The sequence below is a fragment of the Aptenodytes patagonicus genome, chromosome 6 (assembly GCF_965638725.1).
Source record: "Aptenodytes patagonicus chromosome 6, bAptPat1.pri.cur, whole genome shotgun sequence".
Lineage (NCBI taxonomy): Eukaryota > Metazoa > Chordata > Aves > Sphenisciformes > Spheniscidae > Aptenodytes > Aptenodytes patagonicus.
This window is the reverse complement of record NC_134954.1, coordinates 32,508,087-32,522,063: the sequence shown is the minus strand read 5'-3', so window position 1 is coordinate 32,522,063 and position 13,977 is coordinate 32,508,087. Positions and strand designations below refer to the sequence as shown.

General features: G+C 42.6%; 1 protein-coding gene across 7 annotated transcripts in view; it reads right to left on the bottom strand.

The window, feature by feature from the left end:
- The window catches only part of HDAC4 (histone deacetylase 4), a 264,132-nt gene that overhangs the window by 228,353 nt on the left and 21,802 nt on the right, over positions 1-13,977 (bottom strand). For all 7 annotated transcript variants that reach the window (XM_076341997.1, XM_076342001.1, XM_076342000.1 and 4 more), the window contains exon 2: positions 7,641-7,890. In XM_076341997.1, the coding sequence (XP_076198112.1) occupies positions 7,641-7,662 (22 nt within the window). In that variant the 5' untranslated portion in view covers positions 7,663-7,890. The remainder of the gene's footprint in view (positions 1-7,640; positions 7,891-13,977) is intronic.

The following is a 13,977-nucleotide window of genomic DNA, read 5'->3' as shown; positions in this document are numbered from 1 at the left end:
GGAAGATTATGGAGCGGTTCATCTTGAGGGCGCTCACAAGGCATGAGCGGGACAACCAGGGGATCAGGCCCAGCCAGCATGGGTTCATGAGAGGCAGATCCTGCTTGACCAACCTGATCTCCTTCTATGACCAGGTGACCCGCCTAGTGGATGAGGGAAAGGCTGTGGATGTGGTCTACCTGGACTTCAGCAAGGCCTTTGACACTGTCTCCCACAGCATTCTCCTAGAGAAGCTGGCGGCTCATGGCTTAGACAGGTGTACTCTGCGCTGGGTCAAAAACTGGCTGGACGGCCGGGCCCAGAGAGTTGTGGTGAATGGAGTTACATCCAGTTGGCGGCCGGTCACGAGCGGTGTTCCCCAGGGCTCAGTACTGGGGCCGGTCTTGTTTAATATCTTTATCAATGATCTGGATGAGGGGATCGAGTGCACCGTCAGTAAGTTTGCAGACAACACCAAGGTGGGCGGGAGTGTTGATCTGCTCGAGGGTAGGAAGGCTCTGCAGAGGGACCTGGACAGGCTGGATCGATGGGCCGAGGCCAACTGTAGGAGATTCAACAAGGCCAAGTGCCGGGTCCTGCACTTCGGCCACAACAACCCCATGCAACGCTACAGGCTTGGGGAAGAGTGGCTGGAAAGCTGCCCAGCAGAGAAGGACCTGGGGGTGCTGGTTGACAGCTGGCTGAACGTGAGCCGGCAGTGTGCCCAGGCAGCCAAGAAGGCCAATGGCATCCTGGCCTGTATCAGAAATAGTGTGGCCAGTAGGAGTAGGGAAGTGATCATGCCCCTGTACTCGGCACTGGTGAGGCCACACCTCGAATACTGTGTTCAGTTTTGGGCCCCTCACTACAAGAAGGACGTTGAGGTGTTAGAGCGTGTCCAGAGAAGGGCAACGAAGCTGGTGAGGGGTCTGGAGAACAAGTCCTATGAGAGGTGGCTGAGGGAACTGGGGTTGTTTAGCCTGGAGAAAAGGAGGCTGAGGGGAGACCTCATCGCTCTCCACAACTACCTGAAAGGAGGTTGTAGCGAGGTGGGTGTCGGTCTCTTCTCCCAAGTAACAAGCAATAGGACAAGAGGAAATGGCCTCAAGTTGCGCCAGGGGAGGTTTAGATTGGATGTAAGGAAAAATTTCTTTACTGAAAGAGTGGTGAAACATTGGAACAGGCTGCCCAGGGAAGTGGTGGAGTCCCCATCCCCGGAGGTATTTAAAAGATGTGTAGATGAGGCACTTAGGGACATGGTTTAGTGGGCATGGTGGTGTTGGGTTGACGGTTGGACTCGATGATCTTAGAGGTCTTTTCCAACCTCAATGATTCTATGATTCTATGAAAACTTCTTAAAAAAAAAAAAACTCCAAAAGCTTTTGACCAAGACCTCTCAAAAATAAGGCAATATTTTTTCTTTTGCAGTGAGGGTAAGCAGTACCTGTCAAAGCACAGGTAGCCAGATGGCCGAATTCCTAGTCTTAAAGGATGAAAAATGCCATGTATGGCTGACATCCATCTGAGAATAAGTGGATTTTCTGCCCCTGCTCTTGAATCACTTTCAGAATCAGTGGGATGACTGGAAGGTGCCTTCAACATCAGTCTGTCCTAATTGATCTGACTGCATCAAAGGCACACAAACAAGCCTCATCAGTGTGAAAGCCTGACGCGAAGATGACAAGCTGAATAATTTAAAATAAACACTGAGAATATACTCCTTGTCCAGTAACAAATTTAATTTGGGGAAGTATACATGAGATAAGATACAGGTCAAACTGAGGTTGACCAAAAGTGAAAACAAAAATACAGTAACCATATAGAAAAAGGTTTCTCTCCTTTCCAGGTGAGACGCAAGGTCCCAAGGACTATCTCAAACATTACCACCTGACTTTAAAAGTACAACCTTTTTAATGTTCTTTTCCTACCCTGTTCCTCATTCAAAATAATTCAGAGTTCTCTGCCTCTCATCATAAGTACCTGCTTCTCATCTTTAGCCTGTGATGTATCCTGCAGTGCAAAAAACTTACTTTAGAAACAGGCTTTTAAAGAATTCCAAAGTGCAAGAACTGCATTTAAAGAAAAAGTAGAAATGAGAGGAATGTACTTGGCAGGGACACTGACCTAGAAGGAACTTCAACTTGAACCCCAAGTTGAAGCACAAAACAACTCTTCTCTTTTGAGGGTACAATAAAAACCTTTTACAGAAAGTCTCAACTCTTTGATGCTCCAGAAAGTGAAAACTTCACAGGTTTCATGGTAGCAGCCTTAAAGCTTTCAAGGTCCTCAAAATGATACTGTTGTTCTTAGAGGAGATCCAGGACAGGCTCAGCTTACACATGTATAAGAATCAGAATGCAGGTGGAGTAGGTATTCTGTCATAGGTTGAAGAAAGAAAAGTGAACGGAGACATGCCCAGTTCCCATCCGTAAGGGTTTTCAGCTCTTCTAACCAAAGCTTCTTATTGCCAGACCTTGTTGCTGAGTTTACTTCTCAACCAATCTCAAAGTCCCCCCCAAATCTGAGGGACCAGACTGCTCAGGGCAACAGCTTCAAGGCACAGCAGTAGCTCTTGCTACTGAGTTCCTACTCCACATGCTCAACGCTTACCCTACTGCTGTAAAGGAAGGCGGCAGCATCTCTTCAAAAGAGTTCCTCTTACCTCTGCTGGGCCTGCCACACAGTTGAACTTTTCCCCAAAACTTCAGCTTCCCATGAAGCACACACATCGCAGTGTGGGAAGAGGACAGGTCTGGAGAAGTCTTTGTATTTCCATGTAGAGAAAAGACAGCATCAGAGATAATAAGGTTCTACCTATACTTACTACTAGTAGTGTTTTTTACTTGTAAAGAGGAGCCTGAATGCCTGGTCTAGAATAATCCAGTCATAATGAACTAGAGCACCAGACAGGTAGGGGAAAGCAGGGATACACCATGTCCAGATGTTCTTCCAGATGACAGCCACCAAGTATTAGTTGTGTCCCAGCCCTGCTAAAGGAGGACTGGAATTTACTCCTCTAGTCCTTATGTTTATTGAAAGAATGCTCTTGCCCCCAGATAACTTACAGAAACAGACTCATTACTGCCAGAAAGTAGGTCAGTGTCATTTAAAGCCAGTTTGAAATGCATCTCCACAGAAACTTCTTAATCTTTAAAAAGAGAACACATAAAATATTTATTGGATGGTGCAAAATGTTTGAGAGTCTAACAGGGAAAGCTCTTATGTTTACTGCATGAAATAGCTTTCCATGCCTCATTGAGCCACGGAGTATGAAAGGAGAGTGGCTTCTTGCACTTGGCAGATAAAACGCCATACAAAAGTACTTATCAATCTAGCAAATCACAGCACGTGACTTGCTAACTCATTTTCCCAGTGTTGTGTGATCATGAAGCTTTCTGCTTTCTCTGGTATCTCCTCTCAGTCTTAATGATCCCACTGCAGATTTTTCCATATCAGATAGGCAGCTCATTCTTAAACTTCAATATTCCTAATTATCAAACATTCAGCATTTCAAAATGTAAATAAAATTTGCATCTCCGCAAGAGTAGCTCTGAAGAAAGAATATAGCATTTGCATTCAGACTGGCTAATTCCTGTAAGATAACATTTCATAAACAAAATGCTTCATTGAACATGGAGATTTTCAGCTTTTACAAAGGAAAGTGAACTTTAAACAAATACAAATCAGTTGAGTGATTAACTTTAAGTGTTTTATTTTTTTAAACTAATCTTTATGTATAACTAGTATCAGCAGAACAATCTTTACTGATTAAAGAACCAAATGATAGTGAAACTCAAGCCACTGAAAATTAAGGGGGGAGGTAGAAGGCAACCACAAGAAATCATTTAAGGTCAAGAAGAGAGGAAAAAACCCAAAACCAAAAAAAAAACCCCACACATACTCACAACCCAGTCAGCCTAGGTAAGATAAGCGGCATCAGCACCACAGGTTACGTAAGGTAAGTTTAAATTATGGGCAAATTAACAGGTTAAGAAGTGAAACTAAACATGCTTTCTCCTGCCCCCCTAAGCTTTGTCATAATCCTAAATGTTATCTTAATTAGCCTAATTTTCTTAATTATACTTTGCAGGAACTTGATCTTTTATAGCACAATTTCAGCAATTTTTTCAGCTTTGTTCCAGCGCTGGAAGAAGTGGCAACTCCTCTGCCAAAAGCCAAAGGGCACACGATGCCTCTGAGCTTTGTCTTGACTAGGTCTACATAGCCTCCTGTGCCCATCACTGCAGGGGAAAGCCTGTCTTCCTGCCACCCCACCCTCCAACTTCAGCCCCTTCCCTCCCACGCCCTGCCCTTCATCCTGCCCAGCAGTTCCACCCAAAGGAACTCCCATTCCTGCCCAGGAATCCACAAAACCTACCGACACCTGCAGGGAGCTGGTCGTTCCTCCAGAGCAGTGGGCACCACACGATGATGGGCACATGGTGCTTGTGGCAAGAGGGACACCAGCAGCCCACCTGCTTGTCCTGCTCCTGACACATACAGCGCACCCACATGCGTTTTTGTGGCAAGTTAAGTTCACAAGAGCTGCTGGTCTTAACCCAAAGCTCAAGTAGGAGACTGTGGAGAGAGCCTTTGGCCCAGAAAACAAAGGTCAAGGTCTTTACCCTAAGTCTAGGGCTCAAGACAGATTGATTTACTCATTGGAAGTTCTTGAGGATTAACTTCTCCCACCTGGGTATTCTTACTTCTCCAGAAGTTCTTTCTTATTCTTTGAGAAAGCTTACTCTGAAATGTAACAAAAGAAGTGGCAGTGATGGGGACAGAATGAGGCAGGGAAGTCATACTTTTCTTAGACAATTTGGTCTTCTCCATATTTTTTTGCCTTCTTCAGTGAGAAGCCTTCAGTACCCAACATTTCTCACAAGACAGCTTTGCAGAGTGGAAGGGGGAAAAAAAAAAAAGGAAAGAAAAACCAAACCACTTTCATTCATCTACGCTGCAACAATTTTATGGCACTGTTCCTAAAACATCCCATTAGTGATAGGTTTGGAGAAGATTAGAGAAGAAAGCTTGTATCCACTGAAGCAAGGTTTAATAGGCTCTTGAGTTAAGTCAGAGCCTTCCCTTAAACAATGCACATCATTAGTAATAATTACCTGTAGCCGTATAATCAAAATAGCTATCATAACTGACATGAGAAGTCCAGATGTCATCTTTGGCAAGGTTTGTAAAATATTTCTACCAATTATTATAAAATTGACTCTAAAAGAGAAACAAGCAATAAGAATACCACAGTGTAAGCCAGGGGTAAAAAGCCACCATGATACACTGTAGAATTTCAACCCAACGCTTGGAAATACAACCAAAATAAGAATCCAACTCCTAGGAAGGGCACGGGGAGAATTTCTTAACAGCATTTGATGAGAAGTAAGACTTTGTGGAAGTTGATACCATTTGAAAATATTTTCATACAAAGCCTACCTGAAGAACACCATCCTGTAAAAAAATAGCACCACAAGATCATTTCCTCCATTTATTCAGTTTATGAAATTTTTTCACCCTTTAAATGATCTCCAGTGAACCAGCTGACACTAGGCCTTGAGTTTCTATCACACGTCCTTCATTTTCAAGGGTTACTGTCAATAGTAAGTTTAAGCCGTATTTCTAAATAATAAAACTGCAGTAGTTTCTTTACATTTGAAAGGGCTAACTACCAGAGTAGACAGAATTTTTCCCTATTAGTAGTCTTATTTTCTACCAAACACTCATACAGTAGTCACAACTTTAATTCTTACTGAGCCATCCCATACAACACTCTAAGGTCTTGTGTGACAAGGGCCAAGAAGGTTTAGGAACAGCAGCACAGGAGAACACACGTATGTCCAAAGCCATCCAGCTAAGCTGCCACTTCCCCGGGTTTTGACTAGACCAGCCTTCTCAGCAAGAGCCACTCTAGACACAGTTGTTAGAAAAAGTAAGCTCAAACTGATTTTTAGCATTACAGAAACACTTCTTACACGTGGAGCTTCTTGTTTTCTTTCATTAGCCCTTCTTACGTGACTCCCTGGCTACACCATCAGCACAGAACTTGAGCAAAAGTAGCAGAACCAGTAAAAAGAGGCAAGGCAAAAAAAAAAAGTTAGCAGATGAATTAAAGGAAAACAAGACAAATCAGCAGCCTTCCAATAATCCTGCATCAACAGAACAGCCCAACTAAGAAGGACATCCCCCTTTCCCAAGTATCTGGAGAGCTCGTCCTTAAGAAGTAAAGCAATATCAAGTTAGATTTGTTTGTCGGTTTTTGAATATAGGTATATATTTAACCTATCCCACCAGAATGAGAAAAAAGCAGGCGGCAGTTAGCTCCTCAGTCTCACTCATATTTGAGACAGGAAAGTATTCAAATAACTATCCACTTATTTGACGAACAGATCTCTTGAAAAACATCACATTGCAAGAAATGTGACGCAGGTGAATACCTATATGCACTCTACTCAAACAAATATACTTAGTTTCCCAACTCCTCATAGTACCAGAAGCAAGTTTCAAAATCTAAGAGACTGCTACATGATGGAAGTAGAAGCCAGATTTTTTTCTTTTTGATAGTACTGATAGTTTCACAGACTTAGAAACTCATTTCAGTTCTTACACGAGGGTCAGATTTTCAGCGCTGCTGCTTGTAAACTCCAGCATCCCTATTTACTGCAGCGTTTCTTTCTCCCAGCCTCAGAAACACAAATGAAGTAATTCTGAAGCAAATACAAAATTCTTCCCCCACAAATATACAGTTCCTTAAATCTTAGGAGCTGTTCATTGGCTTTTAACACTTCAGTCTTATTTGACTGTTAACCCAAAACTGATTAAACTGAAGTCACAGAAGTAACCTCTCAAAGGCATAGTTAACTAAGTACTTTCACGTGCCTTGTCATTGTTGGATTACTTACTCCCCAGCAGCCATTTTCTCTACCATAAACTGAAACAGTCAAAGCAGGCATATCACAGCACAATTAAAATTCCTCTTCCAAAGCACAAGCTCACAAAGCTCTGCCTAACACAAAGTTACCTGAAACTCACGAAATACAAAGGTATGAGACAACTTTAAGCTAGAAAGCAGGTAACTGAGTATCTATAGATCCTCTTGACAGACAGAAATGCACAATTTTGTAGTGATGAATCATGTGTCTTAAATTACAAGACACATTAGGGATAATCCCCCAGACAACATTGAGATGGACCAATTGACTCTTGTTCCAGCAAAACTATTCTTTCCTACTAAAAGTACTTTAAAAGTCAAACAGTGTTCTTAAATATCAAGAGACACACTAGCAGAACCATGACCATTCCTTAGAGGTACACTACATACTGTTAAGACTTATCAGCATAGATTTAACAAATTAAACATCTGGTTACATCTCAGTAAATACCTGTAACTTTCAGTGATATGTAATGCATCTCAGTAAATACCTGTAACTTTCAGTGATATGTAATGCAACAATTAGAAACCTAAAACGGCAAGATTTCCTTGTAACTCTGGTATCAGCAACAATTTTCCATCTTCATGCAAAGTCTCAGTTTTAAACAAAGTAGTAGTACAGGGAGAGGGACTGGATTATCATTTCAACACAATAAAAAGTCTGTTCATGCAACAAAGACATGGTGTTTTGCTGTCGTTACTAGATTTAAAGTGTTTTTGCCCTTACCTGGATGGCTTTGGGAGCTCATTGCTAGTAACGTCTAGTCCTTTGGAGAACGGATTCGAGATGGATCAGTTTCCACGCAAGTAACAGCAGCTCTAAAGAGCTCCAATGCTTCACCAATACATAGAAATTGGAAGTGGGGATTAAATCATGGCCACCTTATAAAATCCAGGGCACAGTGACATGCTGAGTTGTATAGGAAGTAATCCAACAGGGTGGCAGAATATCTTCTAATGGCTTTCAAAATGGAAACCTGCAATTAAAGAAAAAGATGTCTACATTAGAGAATTAAGATTTACACCCATTTAAATTACAGGTTATATAGCATATTTATCCCCAGAAGAAAAGATTAAACTAGCATACTATTTTAGGCATTAAGGTTGCAGAGAGAGTAATTTTCAGAGTTATAGATGTAGTTTTAATTAATAACCATAAAAATGCAGACTAATATTTAACGTCATTAAAAAAAATTAAAAAAAACCCATAAACAACTTTTCAACTACACATTCAAATTTTAAAAACCCAAACTTGCATGTTAATTCTGATTCTCCAACAGCACCATATGAAGTCACTTCAGTCCAACAGCTTCCATATTTTAAAAGCCATATGTATGAGTGGTAACTGTACTTCATGCATCTGTTCCCCGAAGAAGTCTAAAGAAAAATTCCTCGGTGCCAAGAAGTGGTCTTGGAGCAGGAAGGAAAAAAACCCACACAATCAATTCCACTCCCACTCTACTCAAGCCTCCAGCAGATTATTAAGAAGCAACTTCATACTGCCCCAGGGGAAAAAAATCCACTGTTCCCAATTATTTTTAAGCTGCATATTAGAGGGAGGAAGAAGAGAGAAAAAAACCACACTGAGTTAGCAACCTAGTGTACCCCTGCCGCCCCCCAAAATAAAAACATAAAAGCAGTAGATACCCTAGCTTATAGAAACCCCCATCCCAGAGGCCCCCACAGACAGTGTTTCCGATGCAGCCAGCAATACTTACACCAAAAGAACCTGCTGCAAGGTGTCCTGAAGTTCAGTTTGGGGGGTTCGAGGTTTTTTTGGCACTATACCAAGTGGCATCCAGTATTTCTACACAGCCATGTTTTACAGGCAGGGTATCTCAGGGAGATTGCTCTGTTTTAACATACGTCGAGAGACCTGCCACTGATACATGCTACCAGCTAAAGCTACTGAAACAGATTAAACCAAATTGCATCCTTTATGTAAAGTATTTCACAACCACAGGTTATTTCCCTTCTTCGCACCAAAAAAGTCATCAGAATTCAGGCTCCCAACATTTAACCTCTCCTGGATACCGAGGATGACATGTTAACAGACAGCTGGTATCTGGAGGAGCTCCTTGCTGCCCTGACAAGACACTTCTCCCCTCACAGCTTGGCTAGCAAGAACAGTTTATACCCAGCACTCCCTAACCCACTTCAGACATGAAGTCAGCCTGCTGGCAGAAGCCAACTAGTTAACCCATCTAAATGAATCCAGCTGACTCTGCTCAAATCAGACCAGGGAGCACTCACCCCAAACTGCTCCACCAGCAGATCTGAGGGTGTGGTGACCTCCAGCAAAGAGACAGCAATATTCCTTGGGCGGGGGATGATTATGATAGTAACTACTACTGCTGCTTGCACAATGAGCATCTGTCCACAATTTATCTGTGCCATTACATTTCAAGTAGTCCCATCTATTCTTGGAAGAGCTCTTATGCTCAGATATTTGTGTTCCTTTCCAATAAGGCAGCAAAACCAGGTCTAAGACTCAAATACCACCACCGTCGCTTATGATGGGCCCTGCTTTATAACGGTACTTCCCTGGTTTGCAGAATAATGCCCAAGCAGACGCTGTCGAACAAAGAGGCCTTCCTTGCTGTATTTCATTAAAAAAAACTCTTTAATTGGCTGTTTTTCTCTCAAGTGTCTCAGCATTACTACTCTCCAAGTTCCTCTGCCCATCTTGCATTTTTAGAGACCTGGAACACTCTTTCATGTTACACGTCAAATTCAAGAGAAAATTACTTAAGCGTCATTTCTAATCCCTACAGGTCTCTGCCATCCCAAACGTTCAAGATCTTCCAGTTCCATTAATTCGCACATCCTGTTGAAGAGAGTCGGGTCAGCTTAGACCAGGCATTAGCAAAATATTAATATCATTTATTTCCAATAAAACCAGCAGGTAATGTTATAGCATAAGCAATCTCAGCTGTAGACAAGAAGGATTTGGAATGGAGTTAGATTTCTGTCTACTCATTTTCACAGTGCAAGAATGAAGTATGGAGCACGAACAGTGAGATGTGTATGCATTTCCCAAAGAAACTGGACTGAAACGGTAGCACCAAATCCATTTAACAGCACCACCGGTTTACCTATTACCACTTCTTCCCCCAAAGGTCTATCTAAATTTCAGTCAGACATGAGACACCCAAAATATTTAGCTTCTGCATGTTTTAGTAATACTAGTGCCTGGTCAGAGCAGAGATGACAAAATAACCATGATCAGATGGACAAGCTACAGATTTAGTTCACTTATACTTTTTTTTTTTTAAATGTTTTCTGCATTTCTTCTAGAAGACTGAGTAAAGTATAAGCAAAACAGACCCTTCCAGGATACAGACAGCAGTCATTTCCCAACTTCTCTCACTACCAAACTCTAATTTTCAGTTACCACTTGCACTGATCTCAATGCAGTCCAATGAGACGTTTCCAAAGCAGTCAAGAGCTGTTGTCAGGCCCCTATCTACAACAATTTTTATGTAAATTTGTCATTTTGCCACTATCTCACAAAACCACTTCTCAAATTAGGAGAAGCAAAATGCTGTCTAACCCTATGCCTAGGAATATTTGAAGGTCTATAGCAAATTCTCTCATTAAAAAAAAAAAAAAAAAAAAAAAATCAGAGCTTGTTTTACTTCTACTCCACTGCCTTCCAGGACAAGGGTGATCACCTCTTGGCCTACACATCTCAGCCGTAAGAACAGCGAGTCCACCCCACACATTGTCCAGAGGCACGCTCCTCGCGAGCTCTTCAGGCACGGGCAAGGACTGGGTCATGGCCAGGATGAGCTGCTTAGGCAGCCTGCACACTACTAAGCCAGACACACGCCGTACGTGATGGGGATGAGTATGTGTTTGTTTATAGCAGCACGATCCTCTCATGAGTAACTTCATAACCAACTATTTTGGCCAGACAGGTCGCTCACCTTCCTTTTTCAGGGGGAGCAGAATCACGGGCACAGCAGGCTTCACCGTACATGTGCTCAGGTCAGACTCGCTGGGCTCCAGCATGCAGAAAAAGAGATGGACGACTGCTGCCATAGGAGCGTTTCGCTTAGCCTGCCTGTCTCTGAGCAAGCCCCAGGATTGCCTGCCGGCTAGGTGAATTTTCTTGGCAGACAACAAGCAGTGGCATACTGACCGTGCCGGCTTTGGCACTTCACATGGAGTCCTTCCCTAGGCACAGAGCAAAGGGCAGCCAAAGAGCATCCACACACAAGACAGTGGACAGCACAGCATATTTCAGACTATAGGGCAGAAAGACCAAGAAGAATTGTAGGCTAAAACAAGCAGTTGTGTAAAATGCACATTCTTATTTAATCAGGTGTAGCAAACAGGACTGGTATGATCAAGCTTTCTGCCTTGCAGGAGAATTGTTCAGAGCCTGGTCCCTGCTAGATTTTTGAAAAACTCTGGAACAGGAGCACAAAGAGCAAATTAATGCCTATTTATTTCAGCCTACTTCTACCAAGGTATGCCTGAGAGCACATGCTCCCTAAAACCACGCAGGCTGGTGCATCTGCAGCTGTATCCTCATCACATCCCTGGTTCAGAAGGTAGCCACGGCCTGAGTATGCTGTCACCTCCTTGTCGCCAGCTGATAACAAGCCTCCATATCTGCAGTCACCATACAGCAAGAGACAGACTGAGGGGCTGCAGCCTCAGCAAAAGCCCCTTGTTTCTCAGTTGTTTTGGTGCCTCAACAAACCACCATCCCTTACAATACACCTTCCCTAGATTAAAGGCACTATCAGTCATTTTAGCTCTTCTCTTATTCATCTCCTACCAGCGAGTACATCACACAACACGCTTGGTCCTCAACAGTACAGCACGCAGACCTTTTGTCATTTGTGTCAAGGAAGGGATGAGTCTGCTTAAAATACTTTCATGAGGCTTCAGTTGCTTCTTCCAGAAGCTGCAAAGAAAACAGTGGCAAATTCATCAACAGGCTGGGTCATCACACGTGCCAAAAAACCACCTGTGCACAGGAATAATGCATATAGGGAGGAAGCATATGGCAGCTCTAAACACAAAACTGTTTAACAGCTCTCTAAAACAAACTGCATTTCCAACCCTGAACAGTGGCCCCTCACTTTCTTCCTCTCCAATTGCATTACCAGGCTTGCCCCCACAAAACCACACACACGACAGCTTCACAACTTAGTTCTACACTATTCCTTCCACACACTTTCCAAGACCACTTTTTCCCCACTGTGCATCTAACCAACCATTAAGAGACAGAATTGCATGTGAACTAGGAAATGTAAGTTATCCAACAGTTTTCAAAGTCTGTTTCCATACATTTTGCAGCTACTGAAAGCTTTTTTTAATAATAAGTAATAGGAATCTTACAGTTCCGCCATACAAATGTTTTGACAGTACGAATGTTCACCTTCCTCTTCTCAGCCCATTCCAGATGGGCATCTCTACTAGTCACAAGTACAGATGTACAGTAACCAGTAATTAAAGTTATGATAGAGCTTTATTTACAAAGCTTTATTTTTCAGAGCTTAAATTGCTACGGTACTTCAGCCAAGATAAAAATCTTGGCCTAAGGGTGAAGTTTCAAGATTATTTTAAACCAAGTAAGTCTGGTTGCTTCGGGATACCCAGCTATCGATGACCTCGCTTCATCCTCACGTCCTCTCAGATGCATGCCATCAACATGATGGCAACACTACAGCCAGCTGACAACATCACTTGAAAACCTCAGTTAAACAAAACCTAACTGCCTGCTGACTCAATGCATCAAAACATGGTGTAAGTCATACACCTACTATAGCTATTGCTGTGCTTTGAAGTTTATTTCTAGGTCCAGAGAAAGCTGCTCTGTCTTTCAGACCCCTGAATGTTAAAAGCTTTGCAGAAGACACTGTCTCTTAGCAGGACAAGTAAGCCAGCTCTGTGAAGACAGCGCAGCAGAAGGGATGCTAGAAGAATGCCTTCTGCATCCTGGCACTTCTTCAGCAGCGCTCCAACACCATGGGGTTTGGTCTCCAAAAGTCATGGAAACACCCATCTTCCAAAAAGCATTATCACCAATTCTTCTGCCTGACACCCTGACACTGCACATGAAACAAACAACAAGATTCCCCCCCCCCCAAAATCTACCAAGGTATTAGATTCCTTGCTGCATTAACAGGCAAACAGTATTGAGTTTAATTCCATATGCTCCACGTTAGATGACAGCATCATCTTGATGCTTGCTTGGATTCCTACTCATAACATGCAGCCTGCAAACAACCCAACACTGCAGCATGCACGTGCTTTGCACAGACTCACAGACCTAATGAGAGGCAGTGCCTCTGTTAGAGCTTATTGATTAAATCTCTCCTTTGACAACAGATCCTGAACTTTACCCAGAGGGAAAAAAAAGCTGCCTTTGCTTTTCAGGAGTTGTTTATAAAATACTGCCAATATAGGATCTACATATGAAAGGAGAAGGGGACAAGGAAGAGGCATATAGCTGTTTGAAAACAATAATAGTTTACTGTGACCACAAAATGATTTACTGCATCTTTATTTAGAGCAGAGGCAGTGTGAAACAGTCTCCTGGGCTGACTCGTCTCTCTAGGGACAATGTCTCCAGAGCCACCACTTTGCAAGATGACAAAAGCAGTGGCAGTAGCCCTGAGGACCCATACAGCCCTTCAACACCACCACTTCAACTCTTTACTTCTGAAGCAGAATACAGCTTTACTCAATCTGTCCCAAGAGACCAAGTTTCACAAGCATTGGCCACTTCCAGAAGTGCTGGTTTTCCTACACCTTCAACAATATCCAAAACAGAGCTCTCCCAGAAAACATATTTGCAAGCCTCAAACAACATCAGACATCCTGTCAAAGAGTTTTAAGTCTCTGAAGACAATGTTTCTGTCTCTAAAAACATACTGCAGGAGTAGCAGGCTGCACTGTAAAATACACCATCAGCTTAATGCTCAGCTGTGGACAGAAGAGCAACTAGAATACCATGACAGTAATAGAAAATAAAAACAGAACACCAAATTTGCTGCTGTATTAGCCCAGTTCCTCCAAAATCATGAATATAAATCTGGACACTC